Raw genomic sequence first — 21,485 nt, forward strand, 5'->3', positions numbered from 1 at the left:
GAGCTTACAGAAGCAAAGTGAGCAGTCGGAGATCTGGCTTTCTGGGCCTGCTGTCAAGATGCGTTTTGACAATCATATATAAATCTTTTCTGATTTCTTTAAAGGTAGGTTATATATATATGGGCCTTTTCTAATCACTACGTCATCTAATATCAATAATAAGCGTGCGCAATTTACATTAGAACCTGAAAGGAGACAACAGCAGACGATACGAGAGCAGCAGCTCAACGCTACACCAAACCTGTTTGTGTTATAATGAGGACTGGTGAAAGAACATCGTGCTTTTTACATTATTTTATACTTTGAAACAAGCTTATGATTTCAGACGGCAACGTTAATATCCTGTCTGGTTATTTCAACAACAGGTCATGTAATGTTTTAATGCCTTTTGTGGCTGTTTGAACATGTTCAACCAAATGAGTTTTCATCTACCTCTGGAAGTGTTTGAAAGCGGACGAGCTCAAATCATCTCAGACTCCATTTACTGTATTTTAGTGTTGTCTACTTGTAATTGGATCAACAAAACTGTCACTTAATATAATTAATATTTATATAAGCGAATTGCACTTTACAGTAACTTAATATTTACATTGTCGTTAATTATACTTACACAAACCACAAAATTAATAACGCCTGCCAGTGGTGGCTCAATTAAATAAATTTACACATTTTAATTTAATTTAGTAAAAAAACTATTTTTATTTGATTATATTAAAAAAATTATTTATTCCATTTTTAAATGATTTTATTTCATTAAATTATGTTTATTTTCATTACATTTATTTTTATCAAATTATATTTAATTTAATATATATTTATTTATTTAGATATACTTTAAAGTAAAAAAGAAGTAACATTTATTTCCCTATCTGTACTGTTTGCTATGTTGGTTTTGGTCCAATAGGAGCACACTAAAGATGAGCTGGATGCGTGGAAAATCGTTCGAGTGAGTGAGGATTTTCGAGTCATTGCTCTCGGCCTGCCTGTTCCCCGATACAAAGGAAACCCGCTGGATCCACCTCTCCGCTCCCGCTTCCAGGCCAGAGACATCTACTACCTTCCCTTCAAGGTGCTTTCACAAAACAGAAGCATTTTCTGAATACGAGATAAATGCGTAGTCTCTAACGGTCTATGTTTCCTAAAAGGACCAGCTGGAGCATCTATACACGATTGGACCAAATGTGCCTCCTGAAAGGTACAGTGGTTTTCAAACACGGATTTTCATCGTCCATGTTGTAGAATGAACGCTGAACCGGTTTTCTCCCCTCTTAGGGTGTCCCAGCTCTTGTCTTTCGCCACTACGCTTTGTTCTCAAGAGTCTGCCAGCTTAAGTCTGCCTGATTTCCCTATGGACAATCTTCCATCTGCCCTCGCCGTCCTAGTGAGTAGCAGGCTGCGTGAAGTGTCCTACATAATGCTTCACGGTGGAGTGTGTAATTTCTGCATCACTGAACAGAAGAAAATATAATACAACAGAGAAACGGCATTAATGCGATTGTGCTGAAATGTGATTCGTGAGATGTGAAGTGAGGTACTTGATTTGCAGTAGATATTGTTGATGCTCTGTGTCTGTGGCAGAACCTGTTCCCCATGCTGTCGGCGCAGCAGCTGATCCAGAGGCTTTACCCGTACGAGGTCATGCTGGGAAAGGAAGGCCGTACGGCTGTAGAGGGGGTGCTCAGAGTAAGCTTCTCCAATGATACCAGCTCACTCTTACTAAAGAGTGACGTAGTAAATAACCTGGGCTGCTAACTAGTGCTGGGCAATATAGCTGAAATAAATTACCCAGCAGTAGTTATCAGTCCTACTAGTTACTAGTGTTTTTTTTTTTATATATATATATAATAATAGTAATGTGTGCTGTCAATGGATGAGAAAATAATGAATACATCGCATTTTTCTGTAATTAATCACCATTGTGTTTATATTTCCATAATTTCACATCGAATCTCCAGAGTAGAAACATCTCAACCTAAAGTGTAAATATTATATAATATCATATATTTAAAATAAACTCTATTGTTCTTTGATTTACGTTCATGTCACTGAGCACAGCAGGGAAACGTGGATGCTACTAATGAACAATTAGAAGAAGATTCAGCGTGCATTTATAGATTTACGTATTTGTGCACACAGGATTTTATACCAGGAACGGAAAAAAGCATGAAAGAAAATAAAAAATGTTAATAAAAATTTAATAAAAATGTGCATGTAATTAAAATGTATTTTAAAATAGAAATATAATTTCTCTAATAATATATAATACAATAATGTTTTATTATATTACATATTATATTATGTCTATACACACACACACATATACTTATATATATATATATATATATATATATATATATATATATATATATATAAATAAACATGTATGAGCTGATTTAACAATACATAGCAATAAACAGCAATATTTACCCATATAGTTTAAAATAAAATATTGTAAAATATGACAAATGCCATTTTTTAAACATGGGTAGTTTTGACTTGTTTGAAATGAACTTATCAACATTTTTTTGGGAGGTGCTGTTACATTTGTACATGGCGAGTCTAGAAGGAAACTCAAAATCCCACATATATGACTTCCACTAATAGAGGCTCTGTTCTCAGAGGTTCGAGCTGACCGACGGGAGCACAAAGCCCTCTCCGACCGCGGTGCTGAGCGTCGAGTCTGCGAGCGGAGATCAGGCAGAACAAGCAGCGGTCACCCTCAGCACAGCCCACCAGAACATCACCTTTCAGGTCGGGACGCAGCCGCGGTGCTCAGTATGAGCCGCGCTTTATTAGGAAATGCGGATTAGATGAAGAGCGTTTCTTCCCTGGAAAGGAAATGCTGTGTTTTTTGCAGGTTCCTTCAGGGACGCGGCCCAGTCGCCCACCCAACAGCAGTCCCTCCTTCATCGGCACCCCCACCCACGACCGCCTGCTGGCCCAGATGATGCAGTCCCACCTCGTCAAAGACATTTGTCTGATCGGAGCCAAGGTACACAGGAAACGTCCTGCGGCCACCCTCACTGAGCAAATGCACTTTGAACTAGAAACTTGATGTGTTTCGAACGAGAACAATAGCTCACTTTTCATACTGCCTGTTAAGGTAATGCAGGAAGATCGCCGGGATCTTCTGTGCGTGCGTCACCACTTGCGTTCTTACTCAAGTCAGATTAGATCAGATGAATAATATACGTTATATGCTTGTTTGGTAATATCGCCTTGTTCTTCGGCTAATGCACTTTCTTGTTTTTTTTTTTCAGGGTTGTGGCAAATCCGTGATTGCAAGAGAATTCGCTGACATGCTGGGCTACAGCATTGAACCAATTATGCTTTATCAGGTAACGTCGAAACACGAGAAGAAAACCATAAAAACTAATCAGTCCCAAGAAGACAAATCGGTAACATTTTTAAGGATCAAAGCGAGTTATGCTCCGCTGTGCCACAGATGCTTTCGATTTTAACAGGAATGGAGCTTAGTTTATTCTAGCACGTTATTTTCTGTGGTGGTGCGTCACTGATGCTGGAGTTCAAGTTCAACTGAACCTGAAATGTTACTTTAAAGTTGTGTATTTTTTAATGGCGCGCTAGCAGGCGTCATATTTTTGAACTGACACCTAGTAGTGTTAAAAATGACAGCACTCTCATCACGGCAGTGCATAACTTTTCAGTTTTGCATTTTGGTGAATTGGTGGCAAATTGTTTGAATCTCTTTCGTACGTTTTTGAGTGATGTGCTTACCGCTAAGGGCTAAGTTTGGGGGAGGGTTGTTTTTACTTACATTTTTTCTCAAAGCATTTCCATTTTATAAAAAAAAAAAATCTTCACATTTCACATTTTATTGTAGATTTACGCAACAATTATATGTTTTCTTTTCAGTTTTCTTTTAACGCAAATCACACAAAGTTCTAAATAAATTGTCGCTTCTTTTTCATTTTTAAAAATCTGATGTTTTGATTTCAAAATATGAAATACTTATATTTTCTTTAAAAAACAATTCCGAAAGATCTTATGCTTTTGTCGCACTCTCTGTATGAAATACAATTTGCCAAAATGTAAGAAATAGTTTTTCTTTTCTTAAAGATCATGTTTTCATTTGATTTAAGTCGTACAATTAATTCATACGATTTCACAACGAATTTGCCAAAGTTGTTTAGCTTATAGTTACATTTCAAGTAATATTAGCGTGTTAGAAACAATACCATCTGCGCTATTTATTCATTTATTTGCATTTAAATTGCGAGGAGCAGGGCAATTGTTTCAAAAATAGGAAATGCATCTCTAGACATCTAGCACGTGCGTACATAGAGAAATAAATTGCATCGCAGCTTTTCAGATTTGCCTTTAACCTGCACTTTTCTTTTGTAAAATGCAAAATGTTCCCATTGCGTCTTCCCTGAACCCCTTTGTTTTGTTCTCTGAATGCACCTTGGCCTCACATGAGCGTGGTTTGTGTTTGCTCAGTTGTGTGCAGCGTTTGGGTTTTCGGGGGAAAGCTCAGTGTTGTCCTGGGCATCGGCACACAGAGCCAGAGGTCACGCACCACAGGGGCCACAGATCTCCCTGAGTTTCCATCAGCAATCATTAGTGTTTTTTAATATTTGTGATTCTTGAAAGACCACACAAAATATGTTTCGAGCTTCAGTCCTTAAATAGCCATGTGTTCTTGGGTCGTTTCTATTCTGGGATCAGAGTCATGCACTGTCCTTGATCTCCCCCAGTTATCATTAACCGCACTGGCCCTATTCTGCTGTCAGAACACGAAATCTAGTGAGCTGACTACGTAGACGGCCTTTTAAGGCATCGTAGTTGTGCTCCCAATGCCAATTCTGTTTAAAAAGGCAAATGTCTTTACACACAGCATAGACATGAAGTGTAAAATGTTTGACAAAACACCCTGATATACATTACTGAAAAATTTGAATAAAGAAAACTATTATAATTTGATCAATGATCAATGATCGTTTTAAAATTAAAGTAAAACATCTAAATAGATGAGCTTAGTGAACATTTGTTACTTGAAACCTGTATCTAATGCATAATAAAAGTATTCCTAATGCATTAATTAAGTCTTATAATGCACCATAAAATGCCTTCTGGTAATTATTACCACAGTTATAATACACCTTTAGAAAGTACCTTGCATAACAACTACTCAACTGTTTCACTGTTTTACTAACACGCTAACACGCAATTTTGAGATGGTTATTGAAGGAATACTAAAATTAATTTTATTTTATTTTATTAGTGGCAATTGCAAATAACAGTAATAATAACAGAAATTAAAAATTGCTGACAGTTTACTCACCCTCAGACCGTCCAAGATATAGATGATGTTGTGTCTTCATCAGAGCAGACTGCAGTGAATGGGTGCCGTCAGAACAGCTGATTAAAAACAACACAATAATCCAAAAGTACCCTACATGACTTTAATCCATCAATTAATGTCTTGTCATATTATTCATCCTCTAGTGAGAAACCCATCCCTTGTTGCAGCTGTTTTTGTCTTGTAAACGAACGAATCTGTGCATATTTCTCTCCTGATTCAGACAAGACAGCTTTTTCACTTGAGAAAGCGATATTATAAGCTGTAGAGGACTTGTTTTAGCACCAGTTCAACGTTAAAAACGTCTCGTTTGGACTCTCATTCTGACGGCACCCATTCACTGCATTGATGAGCAAGTGATGAGGTGCTACTTTTCTCCAAATCCGTTCTAATGAAGAAACAAACTCACTTCGCGACTTGCGGGCAAGCACATTTTCAGCAGGTTTTGTGAAAAAAGCACCGTGACCAGCGGCCGGCCGCGTGCTGAGCGAGCCGCCAGCATCCTGGACTGATCACAGCATGCCGGTGTTTTGATGCACCTCATACAGACTGCTCAGAGAGTGTAAACATTAGCGCCGCAGGTAGTAAAGCGCTGTGTGTGTGTGTGTGTGTGTGTGTTTGCACTGGAATGTCGGGAATTCCTTTGGCTCAGTGAGAATAGAGCCGGAAAAGGAAGCTGTCCGTGCATCATGCTTTAGTTATTTTTGCCCGGTGAGAGTGAGAGGTCGTAGTGTATGGGGAAAAGAGGAATTTTGTAGCGTACTTCATCTTGTTAGCCCTCTGAAGCCCTTTTTTGAACTCGTATGGGCCTCTGCTCGTCCCTGATGACACGCAGTGCTTTCAGTTGTGGAAAAAAATACTACGTCACAAGCCAGAAAAAGTCTTGGCGCTAGCTTTGACAAGCAATAATGTTTTGTGTCTTGTGTTTCCTCTTGTTATGATAGTTTCGTTCTCCCTGCGTAGATTCACCTTTAGATAACTCTTCAGTGTTTTCCTTGCCTTAAAAGTTAATGCCTCAAATAATTTGGCAAACGGTCTTAGAGGAAAAGTTCAACTGACCATTTTTTAACGCTTTAAATTTTATTTAGTCCATAATACATAAGTCTATACTTCTACTGAAAAATGCACGCTTGAAGCTAGCGAGAGATATAATAATAATAATAATAATAATAATAACCAATACATGATGTTTCACTAAGGCTGCGCTTATTTGATCAAAAACAGTCAATTATTTTGAAATATTATCAAAATAAGCATCTTAAAATATATGTAATATATTCATGTGATTAAAGCTGAATTTTCAGCAGTCAGTCTCACGATCCTTCCGAAACATTTTCGTTTCACACCGTATTTATTTTTCACGGCCCTTTGCTTATATCTTGAGTCATGTTGGCTATATTGTATTATTTCCAAATGAATGTAAGGCCTGTGAGTGTTCATACAGAATGAATGATTGACCCCAGATGCACTTGTAAACCCTGTATACACACACCTTTGTCCTACTTTCACCCCTGCCTCTTTGTCAGGGCTCCTCAGGATACACTGAATGACAGGCGGTTCCTCTGTGTGTGTGTGTGTGTGTGTGTGTGTGTGTGTGTGTGTGTGTGTGTGGTAGGATATGACTGCGCGGGACCTCCTCCAGCAGAGGTACACCCTGCCCAATGGAGACACTGCCTGGAGGGCCTCCCCGCTGGTCACTGCTGCTCAGGAGGGCAAGCTGGTGCTGCTGGACGGCATCCACCGCGTCAACCTGGGCACTCTGGCTGTGCTTTCCAGGTCAGCCTCAATCCACACTACACCTACACTGACTCCTAACCCGGTGTGAGGCATCCTCCGGTATGGTCTGAATTCACATTTACTTTGATTCATTTAGCAGACATTTTTATCCAAAGCGACTTTCGGTCAAGGAATACAACGGCAATAAACACAGGAAGCGCTTCCAATTTTCAGATTAATTCAAGATAGACATGGAGAGATTAGGTAGAATAGACAGCATATTTTCAATTTTTAATATTAGATACATTAAAATACTGACAAAAGAGATAAGTGGTCACGAAACAATTGTCTATAGTATATAACATATCTATAATGCTATCGTTAATAGTAGTACTAGTATTAATAATAGTAATTCTTAATATGTTTATAATTATGATCATTTGAATTTGAACGTTGGTTATATGAATAAATTAATACTAATCCTGCAATTTATACTACTACTAATGATGATAATAATTTGTAGTAATTTATTATAAGGAATATTTGAATTACTACTGAACTACTACTACTAAATTGTTATTATAAAGATTTGAATTATTAATATTATTTATGAAAACATGTTTCATTAGTAATTTATTGATATGAATATTTGAATTATTGTTACTAGTACTACTACTGATAATAATAATAATAATAATAATAATAAATGTATTATGAGCATTTTCATTATTAGTATTAATAGTAGTAGTCATTTTAAATGTTCATAATATCAGTATTGTTCATAATATTAAAATGATTGTTGTTATTAATAACAATAATAATAATTTTATTATAGGTTAAGTTGTTGTTCCTGGAAACATAGTTAGGACATTGTATTTTACATACATCTCTTCATAAATGTCTATTAACAGTTTTCGGCACTATATTTTAAAAATTCTTTTATTTTTGGCAGTTCTTGGTTTGAAAAACCCCAGCAGCTCTTCTCTTTCTGCACTTGTGTTTTTCATCGCTCTCTCTTGCTGTAGTGATTTGTTTGGAGACTGATCTGTCCTGTGTACCGTCTCAGGTTGCTGCATGACCGTGAACTGGCTCTGTATGACGGCACTCGACTGCTGAGGTGGGACCGTTACCAGACCCTAAAAGACGAGCTACAGCTCACCGACCAGGAGCTGCACGACAGGTAACACCATAACAACCGCATGAATCTGCTCGACTAACTCATGCTTACCTCAGCCTGCTGTGGCAAAATGCATATTTCCATTAAAAAATCCATATAAATCAAGCTAATTCCTCAAATTTAATTGCTTAATTGATACTCCAGTTCCATTGTTCCAATGGTTTTGCTGTAATTAAAATGAATTAACATCATTTATTTACGTGGATCGCTCCTATGTCTCCATTTAAGTTGGATAAGCACACAGAGGCTCTTGTTAATTTCTAAACTGAGGTAATGCTTTTAAGAAGCGTGCCATTGAAATGAACCGCTTGCGCGAGGCCGCTGTTCTGCTTGGGTGTTTTAGAAATCCCAGCAGCTCTCATTTCTGACGAGAGCTCCATCCATCCGTCGATCCAACTGCTACCGCGGCTCAGCGATCATGAGACAGAGCGGCAATCTCGCGCTAATCAACACCTGTATGTGTTTCGAGGGGGAGATGTGAGAATTGAGCACATTCATAGCAGCCCTTCTTTATGAACCGTCTCTCAGCAGTCAGATGATTATGACATATCCAGTGTATTTCAGATGACTTTATTAAACAGATGGTTCAGTCAAACATTCAAGTCACATGCATAAGGGAAGGCAGATGCTGTTTGCATTAGCATGAATAAGTCTTATCTATGTAATAATTAGTAGTTAGATGCTATTGATACTTATTACTAATAGTTACCAATACATTTGTGTTATACATTATGAATTGAGGACATTTATAGACCTATGATATACCTGTTAACCACTTTATTGCCTGTATTAAATACCCATTAGTATCCACTTTCATCTTTTTTGAGATCAGAGAAATATAGATTCAAACTCACTGATATATTTAATATATATTTACATGTTTAAAGGTGTAGTGTGTCATTTTGTATTGATGCTCAAGTTATTGAGAAACCTAATTTCCCATTGATTAACTAAAGATAATGTTAATATTTGTGCAAGTTTTTTTTTATTTATTTATAAATAAGTAGGTCAATAGTTAGATGTAGAGTAAAATATATAATTAAGATGATATACAATATACTCTTTTGAAAAAGATATGTAATTATTGTATCGTTCGGGATCATCTGGGGTAAATAAGGTCAGCCCCCAAAAAACTGAAATGTTGTGTTTGTGCAAAATCGAAAAAAACGTAATCCTTAACAGACCACGGTATTAGATAATGTTGGACATTTGTGTTAATGCACTCTAAAGTTTTTATATAAGCAAGCTTTTAGTAAGACACGTCCATATGATATTATGTGCTTCGAGATCACTCAAGTCCGTTGGTCACGTCCGGCTCTCGCTCTCATTTGTGAACGTTCAATGAACGCTGAATGTTCTGATGCCTCACACAAAGACACAGAGGAGGTGTTGGTTAGCCTAGTCTGACGTCACCTCTAGAGAGACTTTATCTCAGGACAACAAGCCTTGTGACAGCGAGTCTAGACCGAGCGGCCGAGCCTGCGAAAAAACACCGAGTTACGATGAGATGCGTTTCAGCCCATGACAATGGCTGCTTTCATCTCCAGACCGCAATAACAGGAAGCTGCCCACCACACGGTCCAGCTCAATTTAATCCGAGGGCTGATTTTATAGGTTTTGTCAGTTAGCGCCATCACACTCACTGTTTATTTCGGTCGGTCCCCACTTGCCTTCAGATGCGTGATTTAAAAGTGGCTGAGAAATTTTGTGCCATAATATTTCGTTGCTATGGTGCGTCATCAATTCAATGGAAAGTTAATAAGCTGAAGTTTATAATAGTCAAGTCTTGTTTTGTAATATAATTACAATGAGTATGAGCTTGTTTACAGCTTTAAGTACTGTTTTAGCATTCATGTGACTTCTTCAGATCTTGTTCCAGTTTTATTTTTACATTTAAAACCGAACCCTAAAAAATGAACACACTGTCATCATTCACTCACTTCATGTAGTATTTATATATATATATATATATATATATATATATATATATATATATATATATATATATATATATACTTGTAGTAAATAATACAAAAGTGTCATTAATAATTTATGTATGCTTTTTTTTCATAAAATAATAAGAATTTGTGTTGGTATTTGTATTATTATTAGCAGTAGTACAAGTGAATACTCATAATTCATTTTACAAATACAAGTGTCATTATTTATTTAGTATGATATAAAATAATAATTAATATTATTTGTTTATTTTATTTTATTTTTTTATTATTTTTTACAATTAGTATTATTATACAAAAAGAGAGGGTTTTTGCATCTTTGCTACATTTTCCACCCTTCAAGTTTTCATAAGTCTTTAAATATACCACATGATTCCTGTACTTTTCAGGAGACATTTATCGTGCCATTGCTTTCCTTTCGAAACTCAGTAGCCCCAATCTCAATTCATACCAATCACTGAAGAGAGTGACCAGCTTTTCTTCTATTGTGCTCCACAGAAGAAAGGCAATCATGAGAGGGAGTACGACAATCAGTGTGTGTTACTGACCATCTACCAACAACTACCATTTATTGAGGGAGAAGTCATAGTTAATAGTTAACAAGAGTTACCAATACTGTTACCTCAAGTAGATGTTAACTGCAATAAAATAACATTTTATTGTATAAAAATTTAAATTACTTTTTAGCATATTTTATTTCAGAAGCGGCCAAAGCAACTTAAATTAAATGTAACTTAAACTTAAATTTATATACTGAAATAAGAATGAGTAAAAAAAGAGCACACAACAAAATCATGAAAAATATAACTAAAATTAAACTGAAAATAAAAAAATACAACAATAAAAATTCCTTTAAAATATTGGAATAATTGTAATTTTATATTATGCTTAAACGCACCAGTCTGAAATAGTCCCTTGGACTTAATTTCCATGTTTTGTCATTTCCTCTAGTATATTGCATGACATGATGGTAATCTTATCAACACTTGATGGGTGAAATGACAGGTTAGTGAGCGTCACGGTGCTGTAGGACGTGTGTTTGTGTCCTGCTGGTGGAGCCCCACCTAGACGGGGAGGAAGGATGTTTGCGGTGGCGCGTCTGAGGTTGAAATAAAGCCGCTTCCTCTTCCTGTGTTTCCAGCCGACGTCTCAGACTTCACTTGTGGTCTCTTCATGTGGTTCCAACACTGCTCTTAATTAGCGAGCCTGTGTTCCTGTCGGCTTCAGACTCGCATACACACTTCTTTACTGTACAGGCATATTAATGACGCCTCTAAAAGTCACACTTTGCTCGGCTGCGTGGGCAGGGCGGCTGTCTCTGACCTCCCGAGGTCAACGCTGTGCCACGGGCAAGAATATAGGGCACTATTATTAGCATCTCGGGCTGTCTCTCAGTCTCATTGCATGCAGTACGGTATAATATGTTGATTACTTCAACAGCTTTAGCATCTCTCATGCATGCAGATTTTTGAAAACAATGCTTCACAACAATGATTTCACATTTGTATATTAGGAATGTCATCGGAATCCAATATGTGTGTTGTTTGTTTTATTTTTGTGGTTTTTTGGCTATATATGCAATTGCATATATTTTTGTTTTTGAAGAAACATATTAATTAACCCTTTATTATGCACGCACATATGCATTAAATTGAACAAAAGTGACATTAAAGACAAAAATTATAATATAATCACTAGACACTAAGGATTGGAGCAACGATGCTGAAAAGTCCGATTTATGCCACAATAATTTACATTTGACAGATTACACAAATTACATTTTAATGGATATTACATTGTAAAACTGTTAGTCTACACACCAATCTTGATCTTCAAGTTCTGAAATTTCAAAATTTTACATTACACAGGGCTTCAAAGCACTAGTGGTGACTGGAAATATTAAATTTGCAATTGTTTTATTATTTTGTGGTTACTAACCAATCAAAAGTTTTATATGGTTTTTTGTTTTGTTTTTAGTTTTTGCATTTTTTTGCATTTAGTTTTGTTGTTTTTTTTTGTTTTGTGTTGTATTTTAGTTTTTTGTTTGTTTTTTAGTTTTGCTGCTTTGTTTTGTTTTTTTGTTTTATGTATTGTTTTGTTTTAGTTTTTTGTTTTGTTTTATTTAGTTTTTTTTGTCATGTTGTGTTTTTTCATGTTTTGTGTTTGTTTTTTTATTTCATGTATTGTTTTGACTTTCGTTTTTGTCGCCATTGTTGCTCGTTTTTTGCTTACACCCGCCCCCTTTTTCCTTGTTTTCGCAAGTTGTCTTTTTTCTTGCAGTTTTTCAGTGACACATTGAGCGTCGTGGGTAAAGCTGATAGCAGCGCACCTGTCTGCGATTAGTGCTAACAAGTGCTACATGCAGTAATGATGTGTTAATGTTCGAAACGGGAGCCGGAGTCTTTGAAACCAGGGACGTGGACTTGGAAGATGGGAAGGTGTTGCTAGGCAACAGGAGGCAGTTGATCTGATGAAGATCTAAAATGGTGTGATAATGAAGAATCACGATCGCTCTTCTCTCTGTGTCAGTAGGTGTATCTATGCATTTCATGCAGGGGGCTTCACTGTTTATAAATAGCCGAAGCTGTCCAGTGGGATTAGGTGACGATGCAGCTCGAGCACAAGCTATTGTCAGCGATACAATATCAATGTGCCAGAGATCAGCGAGGGCACGGATCTTGACATGAGCATATCCTATTCACTTTGACAGATGTATGGACTGACTTCACCTCCCCTTGTTCTCGTATAGTCATCGGTGATCAGGTGCCTTTGGTTATGCCGGCCCCCTGAAACATATCATAACCATAACATAACAATCATAACAAAGAATGACAGTTGCCGCAGCAGTGATGCTTGTTTTCAGGTCACCTGCTCCGTCGTCTTGTTCAGGCTGTGTAATAACTTCACTTCAGAATGCAGCACCAATTTATTATTTTATTTAAAAAGTATTCATTAAGAAACCTGATTGAATGCACACTTCCCTTTTCTCTCATGCCTCATGATTTAGTAAAACTTTTAATGTTTTTGAAAGACGGCTCTCGTATGCTCAACTAGACTGCATTTATTTGACTAAAATGCTATAAAAATACCCTGTCGTATTAGGACTGAATGATTTAATCTTATTGTAAACGAAATTGCATTATGGCTGTGTGCATATCAAATCACAAAGGCTGCGTTTTAATTGAAGTAATTGAAAACATGCGTGCTCTGCATGTTTCAGTGTCACTACTATATTGTTATATTTACTAGAAATAAATATATTTAATTTGTATTTATTAAACCTTCTATTTTTATTTATTGATAGTAAAATAGTAATTAAAACAATTTGTTAATAGTAATATCTATCATTATTTTATATTTATTATTATATACATTAATTTGTAATTTATATTCATTAATATATAATCACAAACTTATGGCCTATTTCAAGATTTTCAAGCAAACACGTTTTCTCCAAATCAAGCAGCTCTAGGTAATATTGGGAAATATAAAAAAAAAAATTACAAAAAAACCTGTTTATAGTTTTTTTAATGTTTTAGAATATAAAGATGTGCACACAGCCGTATTTTCAGCATCCATTACTATAGTCTTTAGTGTCACATGATCGTTTAGAGAAACTTTTTGAGAATTTCTTCTTGTTAAAAATCACAGAAAGCAGCTGCTTAATGTTTTTGTGGAAATGCGATTTATTGCATCATTGCTGAATAAAGTTTAAAGCGCTATTATGGGTTATATTTAGTTTTTGGGAGTCCAAAAACCATTTCATTTCCTTATAATATGCATTTGTTTTTACCTTACCTACTCATTTTTCAAAAGCCCTCCAGTGATTGGTTGATTTCTTTTAAAGCAGTGTTTGTGAGCTTTTATCTCTCCAAAAACAGCACCTAGTGGCAAATTACGAAGTAGCAATTTAATTAAAACCAACGCAAACAGACTAACGGGCAATATGCTAATGCTTCACCCGCTTGGGGCTCGTTTTGAAAACGACTCGTTTCAACGATTCACAGTTGACTCTTTCTTTTGAGAGAGAATGACTTTATACGGGGTGCGCTTTCAGATTGAACACTTTGCAGGACGTTTACGTTCACTTAGAGCTGTGAAAGATTATTTCCAAAAACCCGTCTCTACAGATCCATCTTCCCCATCCACCCGTCCTTCCGGATCATCGCTCTGGCGGAGCCTCCTCAGGTCGGGAGCAGCACGCAGCAGTGGCTCGGCCCGGAGATCCTCACCATGTTCCTCTTTCACGCGGTCAAACCACTGGCCAAGGCCGAGGAGACGGCGGTCATCCAGGGCATGGTCAGTCACGTCAACATACAACGAGCTTGATTAAATCTGCCTGCTCCCACTGACTGCTTTTTGTCTTCGATCAAAATTTTACATTGCTTTATTTTTTGCATTTGAGTCTCATATACATTATCTTCACAACAGATCCCGAACGTTCCCGTGGAAGCAGTGGAGCAGCTGCAGCACCTGACTCACAGTCTGAGAAAATCCAACGATCCTACGGTGAGCTTTCTGACGTTAGATCCCTAAAACCTTTGAAGAACGAGTCGATGCCTTCGCAGCCAGGAGAGACGGCGGCCCGTTCCCCCGAATCCCGTGGTTCAAGAGCAGGCCCATACGGGGAAGCTGAGCTCTTTATACACCCGATCAGCATATTTGTTGAGGGTTCCTGCTTATACAACCCAGCAGAAGGTTTCTTGTTTAGAAAGTGCTTACTCTGCTGCTTACTGGTGTTTAAGTTAGCTCTGTCCCAGAAACCTTAAATATCATGTCGTAATGGAGAGGATCAGCGACTGTCCTCTTTTAAAGCAGCCCGTGGTTAATATTTTCCATTACAGGGATTTCAAAAGATTCTTAAAGGGAAAGTCCACCCAAAAGGGAAAGTTTTCTCATCATGTACTCGCCCTCAGTGCCATCCCTGAAGAATGTGACTTCAGTTCTTAACAAACTGAGATTCTTGTCTCTTTTTTTTTTACGTAAATCCATATTATGCAAATTAGAGTTCATAATCGCAAACAAATCGCTTTCGATTATTAATGTGATATTGCTTAGCTTCTCGGTGAACTACAAATGCTGCTCCAGCTGAAAACAGGTGATGGAGATTGACTACCAATTAAGAAACTGGCTTTACTGACGAGATGTGCATGATAAACATTTTTTATCATGCAGCTGTTTTGTTTTAGTTTAGTTTTGTGTTGTTTGGATTGGTTTGGTTTTGGTGTATTGGTTGGTTTTGTTTTGTTTTGGTTGGTTTTGTTTGTATGTTTTGTTTTGTTTTGTTTGTATGTTTTGTTTTGTTTTGGTTGGTTTTGTTTGTATGTTTTGTTTTGTTTTGGTTGGTTTTGTTTGTATGTTTTGTTTTGTTTTGTTGTTTGCTTTGCTTTAGCTTTGTTTTGAGCTAAATGTAGTAAATGTTTGGTGTTTTTGTGCTGTGTTCAGGCCCTGTCCCTCGCTTCTTCACTGTCCACCAGGCAGCTGCTGAGAATCTGTCGGCGTCTTTCTCAGTATCCACAGGAGAGTGTTGCTCATGCCGTGAACAAAGCCTGTCTGTCCAGGTAGACATACTCAAACACATTCTTTCAAGCCTCAAAGTCACCACTCAGCAACTGAATAATATTGAAAATAAAACAAACTCAGTTTAGGGCAGGAATGTTACTAACCAGTCTTGTTAAAAAAAAAAAAAAAAAAAAGGATTTTTTTTTTTTATTGATTCTGCTGAGATGAAACTATACCTTACTTGTTTATTCCCTTTTTTTATTTGCTTGTGAAATTCAGAAAGAATGAATACAGTATGCATGATTTCCCTTGTGTTTGCAGGTTTCTGCCCAGCCTGGCTCGCTCGGCTCTCCAGAAGAGCCTGGTGAACTGCTCAATAGAGGATCAACCTGACCCAGCGTCAGAACAGAGCCATCTCTACACCTGTGAGTTACAGTACAACACCTTACCACAGTTCAACAACACGATGTTGGATTATAAAACTGATTCAGTATCAGTAGTGCAAAATTAGTCTGAAAAGTGTAGGTGGGAGGAAATAAGAGCTGGTCAGGGATGTGGCTCAATAAGTTTTTTGAGAATCTCTCACTTTTTCTTTTTTATTTCTGCTCTCCCCTGTTAGGCACAGTAAAAGATGGACTTCTGACCATAGGCAACGTCTCGGCTCCTGTGTACAGCCCTGATGAGAAGATGAAGGTCCCGGATGTGCTCTTTTATGAGAACGTTCAGGTGAGATCTTCATCTGCCCATTAACAGAAGGAAACATAGACACAGTATGAGTACCGAAAATTACTAATACTAAAACTAAAAGTAAAAAAAAAATAATAAAGAAAACATACATATACGCACACATATATATATATATATGTGTTATGTGTGTTGTGTGTGTGTGTGTGTTAATATGCTCCATTAATATATGTCAAATTAATGGTGTACATTGTGTTATTTTGCTGAAAATTTATATTTTATAATATTTATATAATATATTAAAAGATTATAGTCAATAAAATAGAATAGAATAGCAGACACAAACACATACACACTAGTTGAGTTCTACATTAAAACGGCAAGATGCACAGACAGTTACACATACACACATCGCATATTTGCACATACATACCATATTACCCACCAGCCCTGCTTTTTATTAACATGGTTGTGATTATTGCAGTTGCTGTTTCCACAATGATTACACAGGCTGCCAAAAATGGTTTGGTCTGGCATTGAGGAAAGCTCGGTCTGTCTCTGTCTGCCTTTGACTAAGCCTTGTAAATCAGCTGGGTGTTGTGCTCAAAGGTCAAAGCTACGAGAGGACCCACAAAAGCATGCACGCACACACACACAAGTACAGCAAGATCTTAGCAGCTAGCACAGTCAATCAGGATGTAATCATACTTTATTATTAAGGATTTAAAGGTCTTCTCACTATACGGCATGTTCAGTATTTAAAGTTAAGCCTCGTACTTCTCGATCAAACCGTATTGTTTCTCATCCACAACTGGAGATATGGTCATGTAAGCTGTTCAAACAGAAATGCAAAAATTTGTGTTTTCCGGAAAGAGTTTCAATACTGTTTTTAAAAGTGAAAAAAAACTAAATACTGCGTTTGAAACATTGGTAGTGTAGCAACTACACGCTGTGTTTAGGTTTTGCATAATGCAGTAATAACGAGATATGAAGCGTTGCCGATAGTAACGTGTAACGTGTGTGGCATTTGGTCTCATGCTAGAGTTGCTGAAAGATGTGAGAAGAGAACGAGGGATGACCCAGATATTCCTTCCTCACTGCCACCTCTCTCCTCCCTTCAGAGGCCCAGAAAGAGGTGGAGGAAAAAAAAGTTACTCTTGTCCCACTTTTCCATGACCTGCTTTTTGTCTTTCGAGCACTAGAAGGAGAAGTGCAATAGTCCACCGAGGCGGAATTGAGGACACATCCCTCCCCAATATGGCAAACTCTTGTGTCCGTTCGCGTTTCTCGTGTTGTGTAATGCGTGTTAGCGCCAAACTGCATCATCCACGTGTCCTTATCATACAGAAAAAGCACTTTGTGTCTTTGCAACCTCATAAATAGAAAAATCAATTTCTCGTGTCGTGTCCAGACCAGAATTCATTTCTGCTCCCTTTTATGTATTCAGCTTTTGTGTGCCTGTGAAATGTAGGTGACCCTCTCAGGAATAACCGATGCTTGTGTGTTTTCATGCTTTCCTGCAGGTGCAACATGAAGTAGATTAGGCCACATGACATGCAGTGGATCACAATAGTCTGAGGACACTTTGTGAAAACACTTAAAATTTGTATTTTTTATTTTTTTTTAAACACAGTGTCAGGTCCTCTTGCTTGCGCAGGGAGCGTGTCTTGCAAGCTGGGGACTATTTTTCCCAGGAGCTGCGTGATATCACTGCGCCCATGTTATGGTGGCAAACCTTTTTGATTATTACGCTAGAATGAGAGTATAATTCCTCGTCATATCGGCCTAGAAAATAACAACTTTTCATTTCCTGCCAGTCTTACTGCACCACAGAACTACAGAAGGGTCAAGTTTTAAATAGGAAAAATATCGAAACTTATTATCGAATGCGATGCTAATGGTCTAATTGGATTCAGTGATCTGTGCTAAGCTATGCTAAAAGCGCCATTTATTAACTCTGGAAGAAAAAATGGGAGAGTGTTTCTATTCAACAGTCCAAAAGTAGTCAGAAGTAATAAGGCACATCCATCCAAATCAAATATTTTATTGCCGTACACGTGTTTACGAAGCAGTTGTGTTTCTGCAGATGACGTAGGACATAGTTGAACACAGTGACGAACACAGAAGAGAGAGCAATTATTGCCAGTCATGAGTTAAAAGTACAAAATGAGGATTTGTTATGTAAAAAAATGCTGTGTGATTTCCATATAAGCCAAAGAAGACTGGTTTTCCTTTGCTGTGAACAAAACTTGGTTCCGTGCCAGCAGCATCTTCAGAGCTTACGCTACACCTACATCCTACATCCTCTTCTGCTGGACGCCACTCTCTTGTGAACACTTGCTTGCTTTTTAAGAACTTTATTAAGCAAGGGCGCATTATACATTTTTAAAAAATGACAAAAAAAGCTATTAGAATTATACAAAAAATACATATATTAGTGTTTTAACAAAACTAGAACTTTTGATCACTCTCCTGGTTTACTTTCATTGTGAGTGTCATGTGTAACCTGGTTAAAAGTTCAAACTTGGTAATCCGTCATAACATTATTCCACCAAAAATATGTTATTATTGTACCTTTATTTGTCCTTTTTTTTATAACTTGTCTTTTTTTATAACCAGCTTTAAAAATCCCAGATATATCTTGGAGCCCACTGTGTTTTGTGAAGCTCTTACTATAAAATATGTTTTGTCTGTTTGTTCACAGCACATGATGGTGATGCAGGACATGCTGAAGGACTTCCTGTTGGGGGAACACCTGCTTCTTGTGGGCAACCAGGTAAATGAGGATTCCCGTCCTCAGGACGGCAGGGACGTCTGTCCACTCCAATACGGAGAGCAGAGCAGACGTACAGTACATTAGCTCAGAGCGGTGGCGTCGTGCCATGAAGCACAGCTGCGTTTGTAAAGCATCTGCCCACCAGCTACAGGGTGAACTAGAGCTCAGTGTGCCCTACGGCGCTCGCCCACGCTCTGCACTAGAGACCCGAGGCTCCACTGCGTTTGTGTGTGGAAAGAGAGTAGGCGTCTCAACTGCTGTCACTTCAGAGTTTAGATGGATGGATTGATTGATGCACAAAACACACGAACGTGTGCTGGACGGATAAAATGCAATAGGGGCCTTGTAAATACACTAATGGTTTAAAGTGATGTTCACGCTTTGTGTAATATTATCAGTCGCACTTTATTTTAAGGTCCTGTTAACAAATCATTAACTACACTTTCGCCTAAACTCTTAATTTGCTTCTTATTAATAGTAAGTAAGGTAATTAGGCTTAGCTGTTTAGGATTGGTAGAATATGGTCATGCAGAATATGTGCTTTAGATGTACTTATACACAGTCAGTATATTAATAATGTGCATCACTATACTAAAATGTTAGCATATTTTCTTAATATTAGTGCTTTCAAACAATAAATCTCAATTAGGTGTATTCAAAATAATTTGTTTTATACATAATATATGTGCATGTACTGTGTATATATATTTTTATCTATATATAAGTAAACAAAAATGCATGTAAAAATGTTACACTAATATATAAAATATTATGTAATTTATATGAATATAAATACATGTAAATATATACTGTATGTGTGTGTCAGTGAGTGTGTGTATATATATATATATATATATATATATATATATATATATATATATATATATATATATATATAAAAATATACCTCACATATTATGTTAAAAAAAACTAAATTTTTTATGTGATTAATCATAATTACTCATTTAGCATCCCTACTTAAAGGGTTGGTTAACCCCAAAATGAATGTTCTGCCATTACTTATTCACCCTCACGTCATTCCAAGACCTTCATTCATCTTCAGAATACAAAGTTAGATATTATTGATGATATTATTATTATTATTGAGCGCTATCTGAACCTCCATAGACAGCAACACAACTGAAATGATCCAGCTCCAGAAACTGGAAATGCATCTTTAAAACAGCATCAGTGGCTCAAGTTTTGTGACACTACAAGAATACTTTTTTTTTGCAGGAAGAAAACAAACATAGCATAATTTACTCAATCTTTCTTCTCCCCTGAGTTACGTCTTCCTCCATTTTTGGGAGAATCGCGACGCAATGCATACGCACCGCATGAACGTAACTGTTTACTCCTCAGTACGGGGTCAGAATGACATGAGGATGAGTAAATGACATATATTTTCATTCATAGGCGATCTATTTCTAATCCAAGTCCTTACTCTGATCACAGGGCGTTGGGAAAAACAAGATTGTTGATCGATTCTTGCATCTGATGAACAGACCAAGAGAATATCTTCAGCTTCACAGGTAAAATAAAGACGTCCCTTGAGTTCTCCTCAAATAAAGCCCTCTCAGAAAAGAAGACCTATTATCAGATAGTCCTCTCCTGTAGACTCAATTAGAATCTGGTTACGAGGCCACACCGGGAATGGCCCATATCCGCTAACATCACATGCAGCTTTTCATCATTAGTGAATAAGTGAGTAACGTATCCTCTTTGTAAATGAATAGAACAGAGAAAAAAAGAGAGGACACCTTTATTCATCAGAACAATAAACATCCGGACAGGGATGCATCATATGAGTGTTTTCTATCAGAAGGTGAAACTTCCTTTTTGCGGACTCACCGAGTGCCCGAAATAAAAAGATCTCCTCTCTGAGGCTCGAGAGAGCTATTTTAATCCTGATAAATTAGGACACCTGTCGACAGGGCAGAGGGAACTTTTAAGTTGTACTTTCGCCTTTGAAGAACTGCAATTATAGGAGTAGTGCTCCTTTCACCTTTAACCTTGTTCCAACTCCCATTATTATTTGTCTTTCTTCCGTGAAACACAAAAGTAGATGTGTTCTTTCAATAATCCCTCTCGAAAATTGCCCGGAAACAGTTCAAAAAGCTGCAATTTTCTTCAGTTCTCAGTCTGGTCCCCATTATTGATTTAGTTTGACCGACACGATATAATATTCATCTGTATTTTCTAATGCCAGCATGAAGAAGGAAGTGCGTAGAACAGGGCTCTCGCAGTCACTGAATACGTTCAAATGCACTAGCTTTAAAAATTTGGAATCAAGACAAATGAGTTCTCTTTGTAAAATAAATGTTTCTTGAGCAGCATAGCAGAATAATT

The 21,485-nt window shown here is 37.2% G+C and overlaps 1 protein-coding gene across 2 annotated transcripts in view; it reads left to right on the top strand.

Moving 5' to 3' along the window:
* Nucleotides 1-21,485, top strand: part of vwa8 (von Willebrand factor A domain containing 8) — a 76,767-nt gene that overhangs the window by 6,137 nt on the left and 49,145 nt on the right. For both annotated transcript variants that reach the window (XM_043248786.1, XM_043248787.1), the window contains exons 6-21: nucleotides 905-1,069; nucleotides 1,146-1,195; nucleotides 1,273-1,381; nucleotides 1,579-1,683; nucleotides 2,620-2,751; nucleotides 2,858-2,992; nucleotides 3,261-3,338; nucleotides 6,939-7,099; nucleotides 8,106-8,219; nucleotides 14,305-14,473; nucleotides 14,606-14,683; nucleotides 15,620-15,735; nucleotides 15,998-16,101; nucleotides 16,296-16,402; nucleotides 19,065-19,136; nucleotides 20,592-20,668. In XM_043248786.1, the coding sequence (XP_043104721.1) occupies nucleotides 905-1,069; nucleotides 1,146-1,195; nucleotides 1,273-1,381; nucleotides 1,579-1,683; nucleotides 2,620-2,751; nucleotides 2,858-2,992; nucleotides 3,261-3,338; nucleotides 6,939-7,099; nucleotides 8,106-8,219; nucleotides 14,305-14,473; nucleotides 14,606-14,683; nucleotides 15,620-15,735; nucleotides 15,998-16,101; nucleotides 16,296-16,402; nucleotides 19,065-19,136; nucleotides 20,592-20,668 (1,772 nt within the window). The remainder of the gene's footprint in view (nucleotides 1-904; nucleotides 1,070-1,145; nucleotides 1,196-1,272; nucleotides 1,382-1,578; nucleotides 1,684-2,619; nucleotides 2,752-2,857; nucleotides 2,993-3,260; nucleotides 3,339-6,938; nucleotides 7,100-8,105; nucleotides 8,220-14,304; nucleotides 14,474-14,605; nucleotides 14,684-15,619; nucleotides 15,736-15,997; nucleotides 16,102-16,295; nucleotides 16,403-19,064; nucleotides 19,137-20,591; nucleotides 20,669-21,485) is intronic.

The sequence above is a fragment of the Puntigrus tetrazona genome, chromosome 9, assembly GCF_018831695.1.
Source record: "Puntigrus tetrazona isolate hp1 chromosome 9, ASM1883169v1, whole genome shotgun sequence".
Lineage (NCBI taxonomy): Eukaryota > Metazoa > Chordata > Actinopteri > Cypriniformes > Cyprinidae > Puntigrus > Puntigrus tetrazona.